The sequence below is a fragment of the Montipora capricornis genome, chromosome 8 (genome assembly GCF_036669925.1).
Source record: "Montipora capricornis isolate CH-2021 chromosome 8, ASM3666992v2, whole genome shotgun sequence".
In the NCBI taxonomy this organism is placed as follows: domain Eukaryota; kingdom Metazoa; phylum Cnidaria; class Anthozoa; order Scleractinia; family Acroporidae; genus Montipora; species Montipora capricornis.
In genome coordinates, this window is record NC_090890.1 from 11,574,651 (window position 1) to 11,592,150 (window position 17,500).

Sequence of the window (17,500 nt, forward strand, 5' to 3'; positions counted from 1 at the left end):
CAGTATTTAAGTCTAAGCACCCATTTTAGAATGGCTAGCTTTCAATAATTGTGATTTAGGGTTAATCTGTACTCCGTGGTCAGCAGTTTTACGGCATTTTGGCAATGGTTCTGTGAATGGTTATGTTTTTTACAAGCGGTTTCTCCAAGATAATTACACCAGTGGGTTTGGTGACAAATTCTTTTCTTTGATTGTTCTATTTGCGCGTGCAGAACAGTGCGAACGTTGTGTTTGCGGCAAAGGTCTGTCATCAAGTTACTCACAAATTATTTTCCTTTGTCAAATTAAAACGTCGACCAAAATCACACCATCTAGAATAGACGTTCTAGTGTTCTAGCAAGGCCTGATGTTTCCTTATATCTGAGAGAAAATAGCCACGAATACTTTGATTTTGGTTTTGGAAGCTCAAGGTAAGTGAAACAGTCCGTTGGTAGTAATATAAGGAACAGTTAGGAAGAAGGGAAGGAAAGGGAGAAACGATAAGTGGAAAAAGAACGGACTACAATTGAATGTCCAAATTAAGGTAAGACACTTAAACTTTGTTTTAACGTTGGTGTGTTGGATGACCAAATTCCGGAAAAGGAATACATGAAACAGAAGTTAGAAATTCTTCGTTTTTACGGAGATCCACATTTAAATTGTCAAACACCTACTGAAATGCCATTTAAAAGATATCTTTATCTTTCTTGTTGCTTAAAAACGCAAAACAAACCGTTTTATATCATCACTCCTAGCTCCTATTCTTACTCCGGAACAGGGTCAATCGAACGCACTCTAAATATGGTGTCACCAGAACAATTTATGGAAGCTAACCATTTCGAGTCGCCGCTTAGACCTAATCACAAGAGATCAGTGCCTAACCCAGCGGTTATTCTTTGCCTAAACAGAGTGTTGTTTATCTGCCAAATCGGGTTAACACTGAGGTTGTCAGGTATTGCCACGTTACACCACCAAATGTTACACCTGTAAATGTGTCACGAAGTGTTTTACCTTATTTTGGAGTATCCATTGTAGTCATAACTGATTATTATTGTACAGTCCCTGATTCAGTTAAGCTAAATAAATCCTGGGCCTAGGGATCTAATGGGAAATTTAATTTCAGTTTATTAACCGACCACTAAATATTTTTCCACAACTTGAGGTTTTTACAATTTGCCAGTTTTCAAACATTTTTCACTGTAAGCCATGCAAAAATCATAGCCTGTCAGAGTTAATATAGGCTGCCAAGTTCGCACCTCCGTGATTAGGACGTGTTCCCTTGTCGTAATTGGTTGTTTCCAAATGCTTCTTGAGAACTTGAATGGGAGAGAGATTAACGCTAGAAAAAAAAAACATTTAATAAAAATCATTCCTTTCATCTCAAATGTCATTGGCGCTAATGTGATTAACTTGTTTGATTATGAGATTCTACAATGTAGCAAGGCAGACCATATAATTCATGTGCAGCGTAATGAGGTCTAATCTCTGTTGTTTTTAATTTCAGGGATAATGAAGATCCAAGAGTGCCTTAATTAATCGTTCTCGAATCCTCTTCATCAAGGCAATTAAAAGTTCAAAATATTATTTTGTACTGCAGGACGTATGTGTGTGACGTGAAATCTGAAGAACACGTGCTCCAGAGCACTCTTTTGCCTTAACCACAAGTCACCATCGCAAAAATGAGGCTTTTACTTCGGGTAGAAGAGCACAGAACGCGTCATCAAAATGGAATTAGTTTTGTGGCATAATTAACACAAGCCACTTCATAGTTTTGTAGTTTTGAATAATTCTGTATGTTTGTAGACCGCCTTTGTAGTCCGGCAGTGTGGAAGTGTGGAAGTTTGGCAGTGTGGAAGTGTGGAAGTTTGGCAGTGGGAAGTGTGGAAGTCTGGCAGTGTGAGAGTGTGGAAGTTTGGCAGTGTGGAAGTGTGGAAGTCTGGCAGTGTGGAAGTGCGGAAGTTTGGCAGTGTGGAAGTGCGGAAGTTTGGCAGTGTGGAAGTATGGAAGTTTGGAAGTGTGAAAGTTTGGCAGTGTGGAAGTGTGGAAGTGTGGAAGTTTGGCAGTGTGGTAGTGACCCTAACCCGAACACGAACCCTAACCCACACTGCCAAACTTCCATGTACTAATTATTTATGGAATTAGTTTTGTGGCATAATTAACACAAGCTACTTCATAGTTTTGTAGTTTTGAATAATTTTGTATGTTTGTAGACCGCCTTTGTAGTCCGGCAGTGAGGAAGTGTGGAAGTTTGGCAGTGTGGAAGTGTGGAAGTTTGGCAGTGTGGAAGTGTGGAAGTCTGGCAGTGTGGGAGTGTGGAAGTTTGGCAGTGTGGAAGTTTGGCAGTGTGGAAGTGTGGAAGTCTGGCAGTGTGGAAGTGCGGAAGTTTGGCAGTGTGGAAGTATGGAAGTTTGGAAGTGTGGAAGTTTGGCAGTGTGGAAGTGTGGAAGTGTGGAAGTGTGGAAGTTTGGCAGTGTGGTAGTGACCTTAACCCGAACACGAACCCTAACCCACACTGCCAAACTTCCATGTTCTAATTTTTTGTGAGTAAATTTCTCGCATTTGCATTCTTTTCTGATGACGCGTTCTGTGCTCCTCTGTCCGAAGTAAAAGCCAAAAATGACGAGAAGCCCATTATAGCGGAAATAAAGTAAATACAATCAGCACCGCTAGGCGCGGGGAAAATTCAAGCCTGTGATTGAATGAAATAAGGCGCGTAATTTTTAACCGATCGCTAAACGGGGTTTTCCAAACCCAGTGCACTTGCGAAATTTCTTTCCACACTGGTCTTAAGAAGGATCTTTAGTTGAATATGAACTTTGAATTTGAGGCTCCAACAAGTACTAAGATGTATCATAAACTATGCTAATCTTTGTGAAGACGTCACGATACCTGCTTACAGCAGCAACCAATGTTTGGTAGAAAATGGCTGTGATCCAGGCCATCTCAATCACAAACATTCTACAGGAGTTCAACCTAAGCAATTAACAGATCATTGGAAAGATATAATGAAAGAATTAATTGTCATGAATCATCACGATTGGCACAAAATCACATGGCTTTTATGGCGTATGTTAGAGGTCCCCGAATTGCGGGGGATTGCGGAATTCCCCAAAAAAGAAAGCAAATTGACACCTGAATACTTTCGGTAGTGTAAAGAATGAGAATTGCTATAGTAACTGCTTTGACGTTATAGTAAGCCACACTCTGGCAGAGCCCCATTACATGACCACCTGATTCTGGCCGCAATATCTGCGTGCTGTAAATTGACAATAAGGAATCACAGATCTCTCGCCATATTTTGGCATCATCTTAGACAAGAGAGTATGAAGGTAAGATAGGTAATCCCTCATATTGTCCCTATTCGCATCATAATCCCTCTTAAGTTATTTTTAGATCTCCTGCGAGATCCGGTATTCCCACGAGGGTTAACTGATAGCCAATCATATGTCCCCATTTTTACCAATGTTGACAGCTGAGCGAATTCCCACGCAATGATTGGTAAAAATGGGGACATGTGATTAGCTATCAGTTAACTTTCATGGGAATACCAGATCTCGCAATAGATTTAAAAATAACTGAAGAGGGATTACGATGGGAATACGGCCAATATGAGGGATTACCTCTCTTACCTTCATACTCTCTTGTCTTAGATCAATATTATCCCAAAAAATCCATTTGATCCAAACTTTTGAAAACGCTTCAACATCCTCAAAAAGGCAGTTTTTATAAATAAGAATGATTCATGATTATTTGTTTTGGTTTTCATCAACATTATTATTCAAGGGCCTCGTTTTCGTTGGTTTTGGTCAAGGTTTACAACTTACAGCACAGCATTGCAGTGTAAGATATATTTGAAGATTTCGTCATGATTTCGTACTGTAGTAAAATTCTGCAAAAGACCCAGGCCACCAGAAGTTGTTTTAGACCTTCAGGGTCTGGTGCTAATCTGGTTTGAACAATAACGAGTGTAACTATTTATAAAGTTAAAAACGGCCTTGAATCGTAACATTGTTAGTTAAAGCAAAAGTCCATTACCCAAGAATAAGAATCTGTCATCAGGTTTGTCCCCATCAGCGTCAAGAAACCGTCAGTCTGTTTTGTAAACCAATTCAAATCTCCCGGAGTTAAGATTCTTTGTGTATGGGTCACATTATACTGAACAAAGTTCATAGAGGACTGAGACTCCTCCATGAACTCTGTACTGATGTTAGCATTCACGTTTACATGATATGGAAACAACTGGAACAAGGTGTTTTATTCCCAAAGGCTGTGAAGTGGGTACAACATTGGTTGCGGTCGCATTAGGGAGTTTACAGTTTTGTTAAAATCAAGTTCTATTGTTGTTCAGTGTTCCCCAAGCGATTCAAAAACACCTGAGAGTGGACACTTAATTAGCGTCAACACTAGTATTACACTGCGTTTCCCTCAAGTGTGACCTCAACCATTGCGTTAGCCGATTTGGTCTAAAACGTGGTTTAAAAATAGATACTTTTCTAATGCTGATGGGGACCAGGCCAATTTTGGGTAAATATGGACTCTTAGATAAATACATTATTTTTCAAAGAACATGTCTGATTGTCTGCCACGTTGAAAGGTGACCTAGAAGCTCTATCGTTGATTCAATTTATTTAATAGACATTGCATAGTTTAGTTTATAGTTTGTATTGTTTTATTCCGGAGATAAGTTACCTCCGTTGATTCAACTGTGAAGAAAACAGCTTAATATATCTTCGGTATGTTGAATTACATGAAAAACAAGCACTTACCTCGCCGAAAAATGAGTGTTATCATAAAAACTGGGACCCAGAAGACAATCGAAAAACAAAATACCTCATCAATGCCGTTGGATTCGAAGAGTATGTTGTTATGATCTCCAAAGAAGACTTGCTAGCATGAAACTTTGTCTCCGCAAGAACAATTGTACAGTGTTAAATGACTCAGCTTTCTTGTCATAGATATGTGAATGATACCTTATACAATTTTAAAGTGCAGGAAGGTAAATAGTCATTCCTACCAGGTGCGCAGGTGCAATGAGGCTAAGCCTGTGATTAATTATAGATTCCGAATGAGTTAACAGGGTGATTGTTTCTGTATTTTAACCACTCAGCTCTTGACATTTGATATTATAGTCCTATGAATATATCAGCAGGGCGATGGTAGCCTAAATTTTACTTCAATGGCCGAGCTCAGCCTTCTTTCCCCGAACAAATTATCTCGACAAAATCGGAATGCCTATGCGAAGTACTTCATCGGAAAAATTCGGTGTTTCAATGTCGTTACTTGAAGAGTTGTAAGTGTTTTGTTCTTTTTCACAAGCAACTAAAATAAGCAATTACAGTCTTGTGAACCGAAGTAATTATTACGAAAGGTGATCTGTGTTTGTTTCCAGCAGGTAATTATTTGCGCAGAGTTGTGCTTGGCATCTGTCGGCGGTCCAAGCATATTATTACCGAGCTTACGCAACAGGAAGGCTGGAAGTCTCAAGACGGCAGGATTAACGAAGAAAAAATGTCGTGTAAGAGTGGGAACGCACAGTCTCGCGCGATATTTTTTCGTCATTCTGCCGTCTGAGTCTTCCAGCCGTCCTGTTGCTTCCTATTATTTGCAGAATTCTCCGACTTTACAATTTGTAATTTTACGAAATTATAATTATAACTGGAAAATTAAATCTTATATGGAGTAGATGTTGCCGTTAAAATCCGTTCTCAGGTTGAATCCGTTTTTACGTAGGTTAAATCGGTGATACTCATTTTGCCTATCTACCTGTAGGTTGAATACGCACTCAGATGAATTGAAGAAACTCTTTTGGAGCCTAAATTAAGCCTAGAGAAAACGATTAGAGTCAGGTTAGGATTAGTTTTGGTTATTATACATGGATATCAATTGACTTGAAATAGAGGTAAACAATGAATGAACTGTGTTGAGTTGACCATTCTCATCGTTGTAGTGTAGTGGTGACGATACGGGACTACATAGACCTGGAAGGGCCGAGTAGGAGTACAGGTAAGTGCATAGTAAAGTTCTTTGTTCACTTAGAGGATCACCACGCAATTTAACCTACAATAGGTAAAAAAGGATTCAACCTGAGACCGGATTTGACCGACAACAAAGACACCTGAGGCGTAGGAACGAAAAATGTTAAATGATGTGATATTACAGATTTAAAACTTACCATCAATGTTCTAACTTAAGTTGAAAAACTCATTTCTCTGTTTTGTTCTCAGCAAAGGCAATATTGATGTTGAGAAATGTGGGCATTTTCTCACAACGAATTACAAACACACATTCGGAGTCGAGCTGGAAACCCCTTATGCTTCTTAAGGCCCGAGGCATTTTTCTAATTTTTCCTATAATAGATAACTACCAATTTTTCTAAATATAGACTTCAAGGAAGCTGTAAATATGAAGAAATTCAATGCAAGTAAAGGGCATTGTATTATGATCAATTTATAGCAACGTCAATTTAACATGTGACAAGTTCATTTAGCTTGGTGTCACACCGTCTGAAATTGCCACAAATCGGTAAAGTAATTAATAAACTTTGAAAAAGTGCCAGAACACTGGAACAAGAATCGTGGACGCGATCCATGGAGCTCTGTGTAGCTCTAAAGATTTCCAGCCAGGGGTTGAAATCTTACTACTATTACTACTTACTGCTCCTTATGAGTATTCGACGCATACGCAAGTATTTATCTCAAGAAGTTACGGAGACGTTAGTTCATGCTTTCATATTATTGCAATAGCCTATTGTATGGGCTGCCAAACAGCCAGCTTGCGAAAATTCAGAGAGTTCTGAATTTCCATTGGTTACCTACCAGGGCACGCATCAACTTTGAGGTACTTCCCATCACGTTTAAGGCGTTACACGGCCTCGCGCCTCAGTATCTACAGTCCTTAATTAGTATCAAGACATCATGCTATAATCTCAGGGGTTCTAATACTTTACTCCTAGCTATGCCAGCAGTGAAATCTAAGGCCACGCTAGGAGATCGGGCATTCGCCGTCGCAGCGCCGTCTTTGTGGAACTCTCTGCGTATTGAGCTTCGCTCAATCACGTGTGTAAATAGTTTTAAAGCTCATCTTAAGACCTATCTTTTTAGAAATGCATATACTTAACAGAGATTTTAATAATACTTTTGCTGAATATTCATAAATTAGTTTTTACCATGATTTTGTTCAATCTCGACCCCAGAGCTCTTCTCTTGACTGAGGGAGAAAAGAGCTCTGGGGAACCCTGAAATAAAAGTGCCTTCTCATTAGTTTTCGTGAAAAACAATCAAGACCGTCTCTGATTGGTGCATTCACGTTAGCACAAAAAGCGAGCAGGCGCCGTAAGGTTCAAATAGCCAACTTTTGGCTATGCCCTACGGCGCATGTTCTCCTGCATAGAGTTTCCCAGAGACTTGGGTCGATCCAAGGCTCTGGTGACGAGAATGGGAAAGAGAGACTCTGGTTGAATCCAAAAAAGGCCATATTTGGTTGGCTGTTGAAAAACGGTTTCATTTCCTGCCATTTTCAGTCTAAACTCGAAAATCGTGCTTTCTTGTGGATTTTTATATGCACGAGGTTGAAGATGATCTAAAAATAATTCTTTTTACAACTTACCAGTTCCGTAACGTTTTCGTTTTTGAAAATACAGCAATTTTCACTTGCGTGATTCCAGATGCTGAAATCTGTTTTGATTGATAAAATGTATCTCGTCATTGTTTATGCTCCGCAGTTTAAAAGCTTTGAGTGTAATAGGAGATGTGTTTATACTCAAGCGTACTGTCTCGCGAATGAAAAGTAAGCGCTGTCACGACAAAGTGAACTCCATCGTTGATCTCTAACCGTCTCCCCTCGCGCATGCGCAGTTACTTAACCGGAACCAGAGTTTTCTGGTTCCGGTTTTGGATTATTCCAGAGCCTCCCGCGCCCGCTCTGCTGGACAAGGGTAACGGAGGCTCTGGGAACGAGATTGTGATTTTGTTGAGTAAAATGGCCGGCAAAACTTCAGCTAAGTATACCTCCCAATGCGCAAACTCTTTTTAGGTTGTTAAGTTGCATTCTTCTCAAATTTGGTGCCCTATTGGGGAGTGACGATAAGTTTTTTCAACGCGTCCTGCATGTATTTGCGCCATATCATCCCTCCTACTAGCTCTAACTGGGAACTAACGTTTCTGGGGAACACAGACAAGAAGAGCTCAGGGGAAATGACTGTTTTCCTCTGGAAAAAAAATCTTTGCATATTAAACTTTAGCTCGTTCCAGTCCATCATTGAAAACACGAAACTGAAATGCTTTACATAAATGTTTTTTGGAGTCTACCATGGTTGCTGTGTTTTCCTTTATGTAAGACATTCAGCGCCTATTCTAGATCTCTTTGTCTAATTGTGTTAAGCATTCAAGCATTCATCTTGTTCAACGCCTTCAATCATAGCTATTACGTTTTTATTGTCATTTCTCTCTTGCCGGGTTTCGCTTGCAGTGTATTGATTTCATTTAGTTGAAGTTTTTATTTTATATAATTGCTGGCCTTTTGAAAAAGTCTGTCTAAGAGCCATTCCCTGAATGCAGCTTCAAATGGTCCTCGTCTCCATTTTAGGAACTAAAAACTCTTGAAGAACTAAGGGTAAGATGAACAGCACTGTATTGTTTTGACTAAAGCGTTTAGGAAATGATCTGCGGCAGAAACCGATGACTAGCGACCTCCCTGTGCATTATATCCTTGAGTCAACCTTCGAGCCTTTGCGCGTATTTTTCTATTTTTACAAGAACTTGCACTTTAGCCGGAGACTCGCATTTACATCAATTTACAATAATTTGCTCAATTTGCAAACATTTATTTTTGCTGTTTGTGTCATCGTTTGACAAAAACGTTATTCTGATTGGCGATTCTAAACAGCGCGTGAGAGCCTACGAATTCGTGATGTTCTAAAAATAGACAGATACGCGCAACAGAGGTTGACTCATAGGGTATGGAAGAGGAAAGCTCCTACTCATGGGCTCCTGTTTACGGTTGTGACTAGCAGTCCTTTTTGTCTCTTTCTTAGCGTACCCTTGCTGCACTACCTTAGTTAAAGGTGGGAAAGGACAGTTTATGAAGAAAACTACAAGTTGAAAGTGAAATAATTTACTTAATGATACATCGTGGCCTTTTTTTCTTCTTAACTTGCTGTCTAACTGCGATGATATTCAACTCGTGTATTTAAATGTTTGTGATTCAAATGTATTATTAATTTCATATAATCTATAATTCATTCGAAAGGATTACCACTGTCGCATCTCCCTTTTCGACCTGGGGGAAGGGGGGTCTTTTCAACCCCTAAGGGTGGGTAGGGGCTGGGAGAGCTATATATAGACTATCACTCTCGATCTCGCTTGCGAGAAGTTGAAGCTAATGACCAAGGAAAAGATGAAGTCTTTATGTTAAAACATGATATTTTTTGTTTGCAATGCTATCTCTTCGTCACCTTTAATGAAGCGTCAACGGAAATTTATTGACCACACTTTATCGCAGCTTTTCAGCTTCTAGTAAGGAAAACTCCTTTTGCGACCCATTTCAATATTATTTTGTACTGAATTGCTTGAAAAATTACGAGGAAAGGAAAACATTTCCAAGCTATTTACTTTGACCTGAAAGCCACTGAGTCGTCTCTGAATATTCTCATCGCAATGATTGTGGGCTATAGCTAAAGGACTTTTTTTGCTCTTAACGAAGTGTTAGTTTCTTTTTTTTTGTTTTTGATGGCGTTTATTGCCCTTTTTGCAGAGTGCGAGGAAATATGGTGATTCCATGATAGTAGAAGAGCCAATAAGCGACATTATACAGGAAAAACGTCAAAGGGAAGAGAATACGGCTCGCTTTGTCAACTCGGGCCGACATTTCTACCGGGCAAGGGTTCCTTCTCACAAAACAGCGAACGACTGTGTCGTAATGCTCATGCTCGATGTCACTCTCGTTCCCGTCATCGGATGATCGCGGCCTCTGAATCTGGTCGAGGCTCAAAGGATTGAATTCATCGTTTATCAGATTAAGTACCCCTTCTTGAGCCTGGTTATTGCTGTCCCACTGATTTCGGGCTCCATCTTCAATACACGCCGTCTGCGTGGAGGTGTCTGTTTTCTTTGGTCGTAAAATTTGAAAGCCAGTGACGTAACGACACTTTGAGCAATCCTTATTGTCTTTTGAGCGCTATGAAAAAGAAACAAACGAATAAATCACAACAGCAAAATTCTGTAGGTGAGAGACAATACTCTATGTTGCTTCATGATACAAAAGCTCTGGCTGTGTTGGCCACTGGTTCATTCATAAAGATGTCATATGATTCTACCTTGGATGTCTTTGAACGGTTTGTATTGCATTCAATATCCTTCTGTTTCTGACTTTTGTTGGTGTTGCTTGCTCTCCACAGTCTGTCCACCACAATACATTCCAACAAACTCAGAAATATGATGGTAAAGCTTACCATCAGGTACCAATCCAATCCCTTGACATAACTCACCTTAGAATAAAACGAAGAGTTTCGTTCAGTTTCAACACAAGCAAATACCGTATTTACTCGATTAAAGGAAACCTCCACTAAAACAAGAATACAACTTCAAAATATTTAACATGATGTTTACAATCTAAGGGACCGTTCATTTTTTATGGGGTAGGGGGGGCTGGTGGAATTTGGAGGAGTGTAATTTGAAAATTGTATGACCCCCCCTCCCCAATTTCCGATTTTTTTCTCCTGCCCCCCCCCCCCCCCTCATCAGAGTAATTTTTTGGAAGGCCCCCCCTTGAATAAAAAATACATATGGTGTTAAAAGTTACTGCAGCATTAAAATTTCGTTTTGTTACATTTCACATAATTTATTGAAAGAAACCTGAAAGCTAAAAGGCTGCTTTTAACAAATCACTCAAAAGAATGAAAAGTCAATTTCTGCTCTTCTTTTTACAGCTCGTCCTGAGCGTGTTGTAGCTGGCTGCTCGTCTGCGTATTCCTCATCTGAGGCGATAAAAGCAAGAACGACATCATTTGAGTCGTCTTCAGAGTCAGGGGCATCACTCTTGTGGTCATAATCAGTTTCCTCTCCCTCACTGCTTTCATCACTGCTGTTTAGTTGACCTGATTCATTCCTGCCTCCCACTTCGGCTTGTCCAGTTCTGAGAGTATTCATTCGCAAGAAGTGTCCCATAATTGTCTTCACTTTGTCATTCTTGTTGCTCTTCTGATGCTGTTTTAATAGCCCATGATGTTTTAAGTATTTGTTCAATTCTGGCACACGGAGCTTTTTTAGCTTGGTGGCATCTTCACACAAATTAGCCCAATGATAACCTTCATAGGACTTTTCTCTTGCCTCCCTACTTTCCCTTGCCCTTTCCTCCAGTCTCTTCTTTTTTTTGAACTCCATGACCTCAAGATGCTGGAGATAGTCAACCACAAACTTTGGTTGCACAACGAATTTGTCTCCAAATCTAGCTACGCTCTCTGGGTCAGACAAAACTACGCTACCACTCGCATGCGCCTCTTTCAACTGGACTCTTGGTTGCCAATCGTCTGGATCACGCCCCTCATTTGGGGTCTGCTGATAAGGAAGGAAGTGGTACTTTGGAAGGCAGGCATGATCAGCAAATGCTTTGGGGCATCTCCCTATAGGTGGTCCAGTCCATTCACAACAAAAAGAACAAACTTGTCCTACCTTTACTCCACAAGAAAACTTCAGAAATTTCTCAGAAAAAGCCTTGGTAACGAGGTCAGTTCCAATTACAGGACTCAAATTATTGGTCTTTGTTTAATATGCGCTTGACAACAACATTTTTATGAATGAAAAGAAAGTTGTTACTATTCAAGACTGTTATTATGGTATGTTCACTGGTATTATAAAATATATAAAAAGCTGTTGAGAAGTTTTCTTGAATACCCTGGAAATGTTTTAGTATATTTGTTATAAATAAAAGAAGTCAATTTTTTCCTCAATTTGTAAAATCTCTTATCCTATTTTTAATCTAATTTTTTCATCTAACCCCCCATTTTCCTTCATTTTTTTTCGGCTGGCCCCCCCTTTCAAGGGAATTTTTCTTTTAGGGCCCCCCCCCCCCCCCCAAATCCCACCAGCCCCCCCTTTCTCATAAAAAATGAACGGTCCCTAAATTGTTCAAACGTTTTCCAATGGAATCATTTGTATCCGAAATAAATGAATTTCAAGAACGCTTGTTTTGGTTTTCAAATTTCCTGGGCGCCGCCATCTTGAATAATTGTGACGTGTTATGGTTGCTCTTTTGTATTTGCACAAAGAGCTTTTGTTTTAAAGCAATAGAGCAACCATGACACGTCACAATTATTCAAGATGGCGGCGCCCGGGAAATTTGAAAACCAAAACACCCATTTTTAAAATTTATTCACTTCGGATACAAACGCTCCCATTGAAAAACTTTCGAACAATTTTGATTGTGAGCATTATGTTAACTATTTTAAAGATATGTTCCTGTTTTAGTGGAAGTTCCCTTTAAAGGCAGTTGCGTTTACTTAATTTTGCGCGGCTCCGATACGGCGTTTATTCAAGGGCGACGTTTATTTCAAAGTCATGTTTCTTAAATCACTGACATTAATTACGCTAGATGGTTTGTAAATGTTATTTAAGGACGTTCGCGCTAATTGTTTGTGCGCAACGTTACTGCGCATGTAACGCGACTGTAATATGTCACGCATTACTTTGAGTATTAGTGAAGTTGAGGTTTTAAAACCTTTGCAAAAACCGTGGACGGTAAGTCTTGCACAGCGTTGGATCAGAGAAGATCGTGATCAGTCAAAATTGATTTAAAATATTTATGAAAGTCAAGTAGACTACTGCACGACTGATATTCGCGAGGTTTTATCAGTCGTGCACTAGTCTACTTGACTTTCATACAAATTTTTCAAGCATCAGTTAAAATAACATGGCGACAAAGACGCCGAGGAAAAAATTACAGGCCGGCAAAAGAATGGCACATTTATTTCCGAATCATCATGAAACTTCAAAGAGAAGTGAGCGGGAGGATGGAAAAGCTCTGGAAAAGGTAGCTGATCGAGTAGACTAGTGGCTGAAAGTTTGGGAAAGTCGTGGACGAACCGTTGCGTAAATTTAATGGGGCTATTTCTTTTTAATGTTTTTATTACCCTACGAACTTAAGTTCAAAGTGAATGCATGTTTTTAAAGTTCTTTTCCTTTAGTTTCGTAAAAATTGAGGAGTATTTTCGTCCTCATCCGCTTGAATAGTGCTGACCTGCGTGGAAACTATCAGCGATTGAATTTCACAAAAAACACACTCCAGAGGATGAGCATGACAGCAGTGGGGAGATATTATACAAAACACCAACCAAATGAAGATGACCCCTGCTTAAAACGTCGTTGCTATGCTCGGAAAAGGTTTTTTTTTTTTTCGGTAAAAACCTTTCATCTCTTCAACGATCGATCCTCTCTTGGGTTCCAGTCCTTGCCCGACAGGTCACGCAAAAGCGTGACAAACGAACTTTTCCATGAGCTTTGCAAAATCACATCGATTTTACTCGTTCAGATCATCGGTGACCCCTATTTTTTAAATCATGAATCACTTACTTTACTTACTATCTACAAAATATGATGAAATAAAAAAATTCTCACCGTAAGAAGTTATCTTTTTTAACATTTTCTTTCCTCGTGCCATCGAATTCCGGTAGTGGTTGCAACGGATAGAACTTACGAAAACACTCGTCAAGGATGAACTCTACTGTTTACCACATCCCTAGCGGCATAAAATTATCTAAAAATCTCACTCCTAAAAACCTATGCATGGAAACTTTCACTCCAACAGTTTATTTTTATGATTTTCGATTGATGAGCAGATGAGCCTACATCTCGCTATTATGACCGATTTCTCGAAATTAAAGCATTTTTCCACTGCCATTTTCTCCGAAACAAAGTCGGTGACCCCCATTTTTTTTTTCATTTTTGGAGTAAGTACTTTATGACCTAACTCTAGGCGAGAAATGAAGAAAATCTCACCATAGGAAGATTTTGGCGCGAACGTCCTTAAGACAGAAACATGTTTAAAGTTCCAGAGAAAGGTCGGCCTCGTTATGATACCGGCAAAATTCTGGGCCTTAACATCGCAACTGCATATTGCAAAAAGTCTTAAGAAGGAGCTGCAAAGTAGGGCCACTTCGAACTTAAAAACATCTTCATACAGGAAAATAGATTTCCAAGGCTATTTTAGATTTACCGAGTGTAACGTGTACTTGTTTTTTTCCTACAATCCTCTAATAAATGCTACTTTGGTGACGAAAACTAACCGTTTCGGTAATTTCGTTAGTGTGAAATATGCGACTGCTGCGTTAACGTAACAGTATATGCAATTATATCAATTGTATTGTTTCTTGCTATCTATTTCTATTTATATTTTTATAATTGTACTATGTATTGCTCTGACCAACACTGTAATTCAGTCCTTGACAGCGAGAGTATTAAATAAACGAATTTATTATTATTATTATTATTATTATTATTATTATTATTATTATTATTATTATTATTATTATTAAACTTTCGCTTTGTTTACAAGTGCGGATCGTAGTGAAACTGCGGATTACAATAATCTGGACAATTTCCTATCATGTTTCAAATAGACTAATGTTTCATTTACGGCTATTAAAAGCTTTCACTATTTCACAGTTTTGTGCGATTACCCATTTTTGACATTTTCTAATCACGTTCATACTATCAGAGAGTCCTACATTGTTGAACTTGTGAGTCAGTTCTTTATGGTATCCGGACAGAAAATCAAACACTAAATTCTCTTGAATAACATTATAACCGGGATACAATCTCTTTAAGCTTGCCCGTAAATCAGCATATTTCTCTGTTTTCAATTTGTCTCGTTCTTGAATCTGTCCGATGTTACATACAGTTCCTTCAAATAAAAGCCACTGGCGTTCTTTCTTGTTGCATATAGCGATGTCAGGTTTGTTTGCAACGTCCTTAGGAACGACGTCTAGGTGTAGCGGAATGTTCCATAGTACCTTTACTTCTTTAGTCTCGACAATATTATTATTATTATTATTATTATTATTATTATTATTATTATTATTATTATTATTATTATTATTACTATTACTATTATTCTGATTTGGTGCGGCGTTTATTCGAGGGTGGTGTTTATTGGTAGAGTTTCCTTCTATCTCCTACGTTTATTTGGGGGCGGGGTTAAATCGAGTAAATACAGTGCACGGTACATCTAGCTTCACAATAGCCTTCTTACGTGCCTCACTTTGGAAAATGCATTTATATTCATTTTATTCAGACTGAGTCCACTTTTTGACAAAGTGATTGACCGAGCGAACCAACTAAACCTTCGTCTCTCCAAGAACAAGTCATTTCCAAAAACCAATACGGCGTTTAAGGCCATTAAAGCAAAAATCTCGTCCTGGAACTTAACTTCGACTAAGCTACAACCAGTTTGCGAGAAAAAATTGTCAATCATCTCCCAACCTGAGTAACTATAAACAATATGCAATGTGAAAATCAGATGTGCGTCATGAATTGAATCGTAAAAAGATCCCGAACTCGATTAGAAAGATTCTAGCATCTGTAGCCTGCGCAACATACGCTAAAAGGGAACTGGGAAATAGGGAGGTAGGGTGAGTGCTGAAATGGAAGGGAACTCCTCTCCTCAGTCCCCTTCCCTTTCAACACTCTCTCTGCTTCATTCTTTCCCTCTTCTTTTATTACGGCAGAATAGCCCCGTATAGAGGAGTCGTAGTAAAGTCTACCTGTTACCTGTTTCACTTCACGGTTACGCAAACTATAGCGTTAGAAAAACAGTCAATCTAAGTTGCAACGTTCCGTCACAGAAATCAAGAGAGTGGCCTGTAGCCTGGGACACAAAAACGCCTTCTCATTTTATTGACCACTTTTTTTGGTCTTACTGTCGTTTTAATAGTCATCCTTGGATCGTTGTAATAAATTTGTGGTAATCAGGAATGTACAGACCCTTTTGCCTGGAACGACCCGAAACCAGTAGATCGAAGTCAACCCATCTAAGAAAACAAGGATGACATCTTGGTTTCCGGGCTCAAATGGAATAAAGCAGTATGGCAAGATGTCCCTTTAAATCCTTTGTCATCCAAACCCAGGCGGTTAAGCTGTTTTAATAGCGGCTGTATGCATACGCACCTTTGGAAGCATACCGTTCGTGTATCCGAGTAAGAACACGATGGTCAGGATAGTGGTGATACCAACAGTCAAGCGACTAGCACTGTCATCCGGACGCATCCAAAACACGATCCAGCTGAGCATGACCAGAAATATACATGGTATATAAACCTGGATGACGTAATACCCCATACGTCGCTTGAAAGGAAATGTGACAGTGAGCGCAGTGAAATTTCCTGTAGAGAGAAATAGGAAAAACTAAGATTGACCAGAGGTCCACGATTCCCATAGGCCAACAGTGTAGATCTCTCTCACAAGGTTTTGACCCATCAGGTTACGGCACTATCTAAATCAAGAATATAGGTCTCACCAAATAATGGCCAATCAGATTGGGCCTGATGACCTCAAAGCCTTTGATTGACCCACAATTGAGTACCTTCATGAGAGATTGCTCGAGCAAAGTGCACAATTGCACGGAACGCAATATGCCGACGTTTTTTTTTTCTCAGCGAAAGTATTCAGTCTTAGGGTTTACTCTAGCAGTATGTATGCAGTACCCATTTATACACCTGCGTCAAGAGACCCTCCCAAAAAAAAGAAAATTTCCGGCGTAAACTCATTCCTTTCCAGATCAAGACCTCAGAGTGATGGACGTCTGGTTTGGCTTGTTAATCGACGTGTTGCGAGTAAACCGAGTAGGCTTACATTCAGTCAGTTTGTCTGTTAGTCCATCCCTAGTTCCATCCATCCACTCATCGATCGATCGATCTTCATCCACATCTACACCTACATGTTCCAGCACTCGGCAAAGTCCCTTTTTGACTTATGGCTTTTTCTGCTTATGTGGCCTCATACACCACAAGCCTTCTTAGGGATATCACTGCCACGATGCGTACGGCCACTTCTGCTGCAGACAATAAGACAGCCACAACACAGGGAACTTCAATGATCCCCTGCTCTTCTCGAATAGTGTGTAGGTTTTTTGACGTCCTACAGGGAACTTTATGAACATAGTCCTTATCCCAGAAAGCTTGAAAGTCTAACCATTTGCAGACGAAATTACAAAGGCAGCGCTTTCTCCTCAGTTATTTTAAGATCCTGAGTGTTGATTCGTTCGAGGTCCGAGCCAGCGACCTCCCGCATGACAGCCCGATGCTCAACCAACTAAGCCACGGGTGTGCGGTGGTCAATCAGTCAGTCAGTCAATGAATTACCAGTTGAACTATTTTACCAATCGAGTTTATGGATGGACACAGATGTGCGGATGTTTCTATCTGTGCCAGACTATCTGTCACATGACGTTTCTGAGGACTCATGAGTGCAAAGTAACCACTACTTGTTTCCTGACTCGAAAATTAAAAATTAAAAATAAACAAATAACTGAGGGC

At 39.6% G+C, this 17,500-nt stretch overlaps 2 protein-coding genes across 8 annotated transcripts in view; both read right to left on the bottom strand.

Moving 5' to 3' along the window:
- Positions 1 to 4,928, bottom strand: part of LOC138013463 (gamma-aminobutyric acid receptor subunit gamma-2-like) — a 19,953-nt gene extending 15,025 nt beyond the window's left edge. The window contains exons 1-3 of the mRNA XM_068860556.1: positions 4,810 to 4,928; positions 2,869 to 2,952; positions 1,236 to 1,318 (exon numbers count right to left, since the gene is read on the bottom strand). Coding sequence (XP_068716657.1) covers positions 1,236 to 1,318; positions 2,869 to 2,952; positions 4,810 to 4,814 — 172 coding nt within the window. The 5' untranslated portion in view covers positions 4,815 to 4,928. The remainder of the gene's footprint in view (positions 1 to 1,235; positions 1,319 to 2,868; positions 2,953 to 4,809) is intronic.
- Positions 4,929 to 9,303: 4,375 nt separating this feature from the next.
- LOC138013516 (gamma-aminobutyric acid receptor subunit beta-1-like) overlaps positions 9,304 to 17,500 on the bottom strand; it is a 27,518-nt gene continuing 19,321 nt past the window's right edge. For all 7 annotated transcript variants that reach the window (XM_068860603.1, XM_068860602.1, XM_068860604.1 and 4 more), the window contains 3 exons: positions 16,134 to 16,348; positions 10,292 to 10,462; positions 9,304 to 10,152 (listed from right to left, as the gene is read on the bottom strand). In XM_068860603.1, the coding sequence (XP_068716704.1) occupies positions 9,712 to 10,152; positions 10,292 to 10,462; positions 16,134 to 16,348 (827 nt within the window). In that variant the 3' untranslated portion in view covers positions 9,304 to 9,711. The remainder of the gene's footprint in view (positions 10,153 to 10,291; positions 10,463 to 16,133; positions 16,349 to 17,500) is intronic.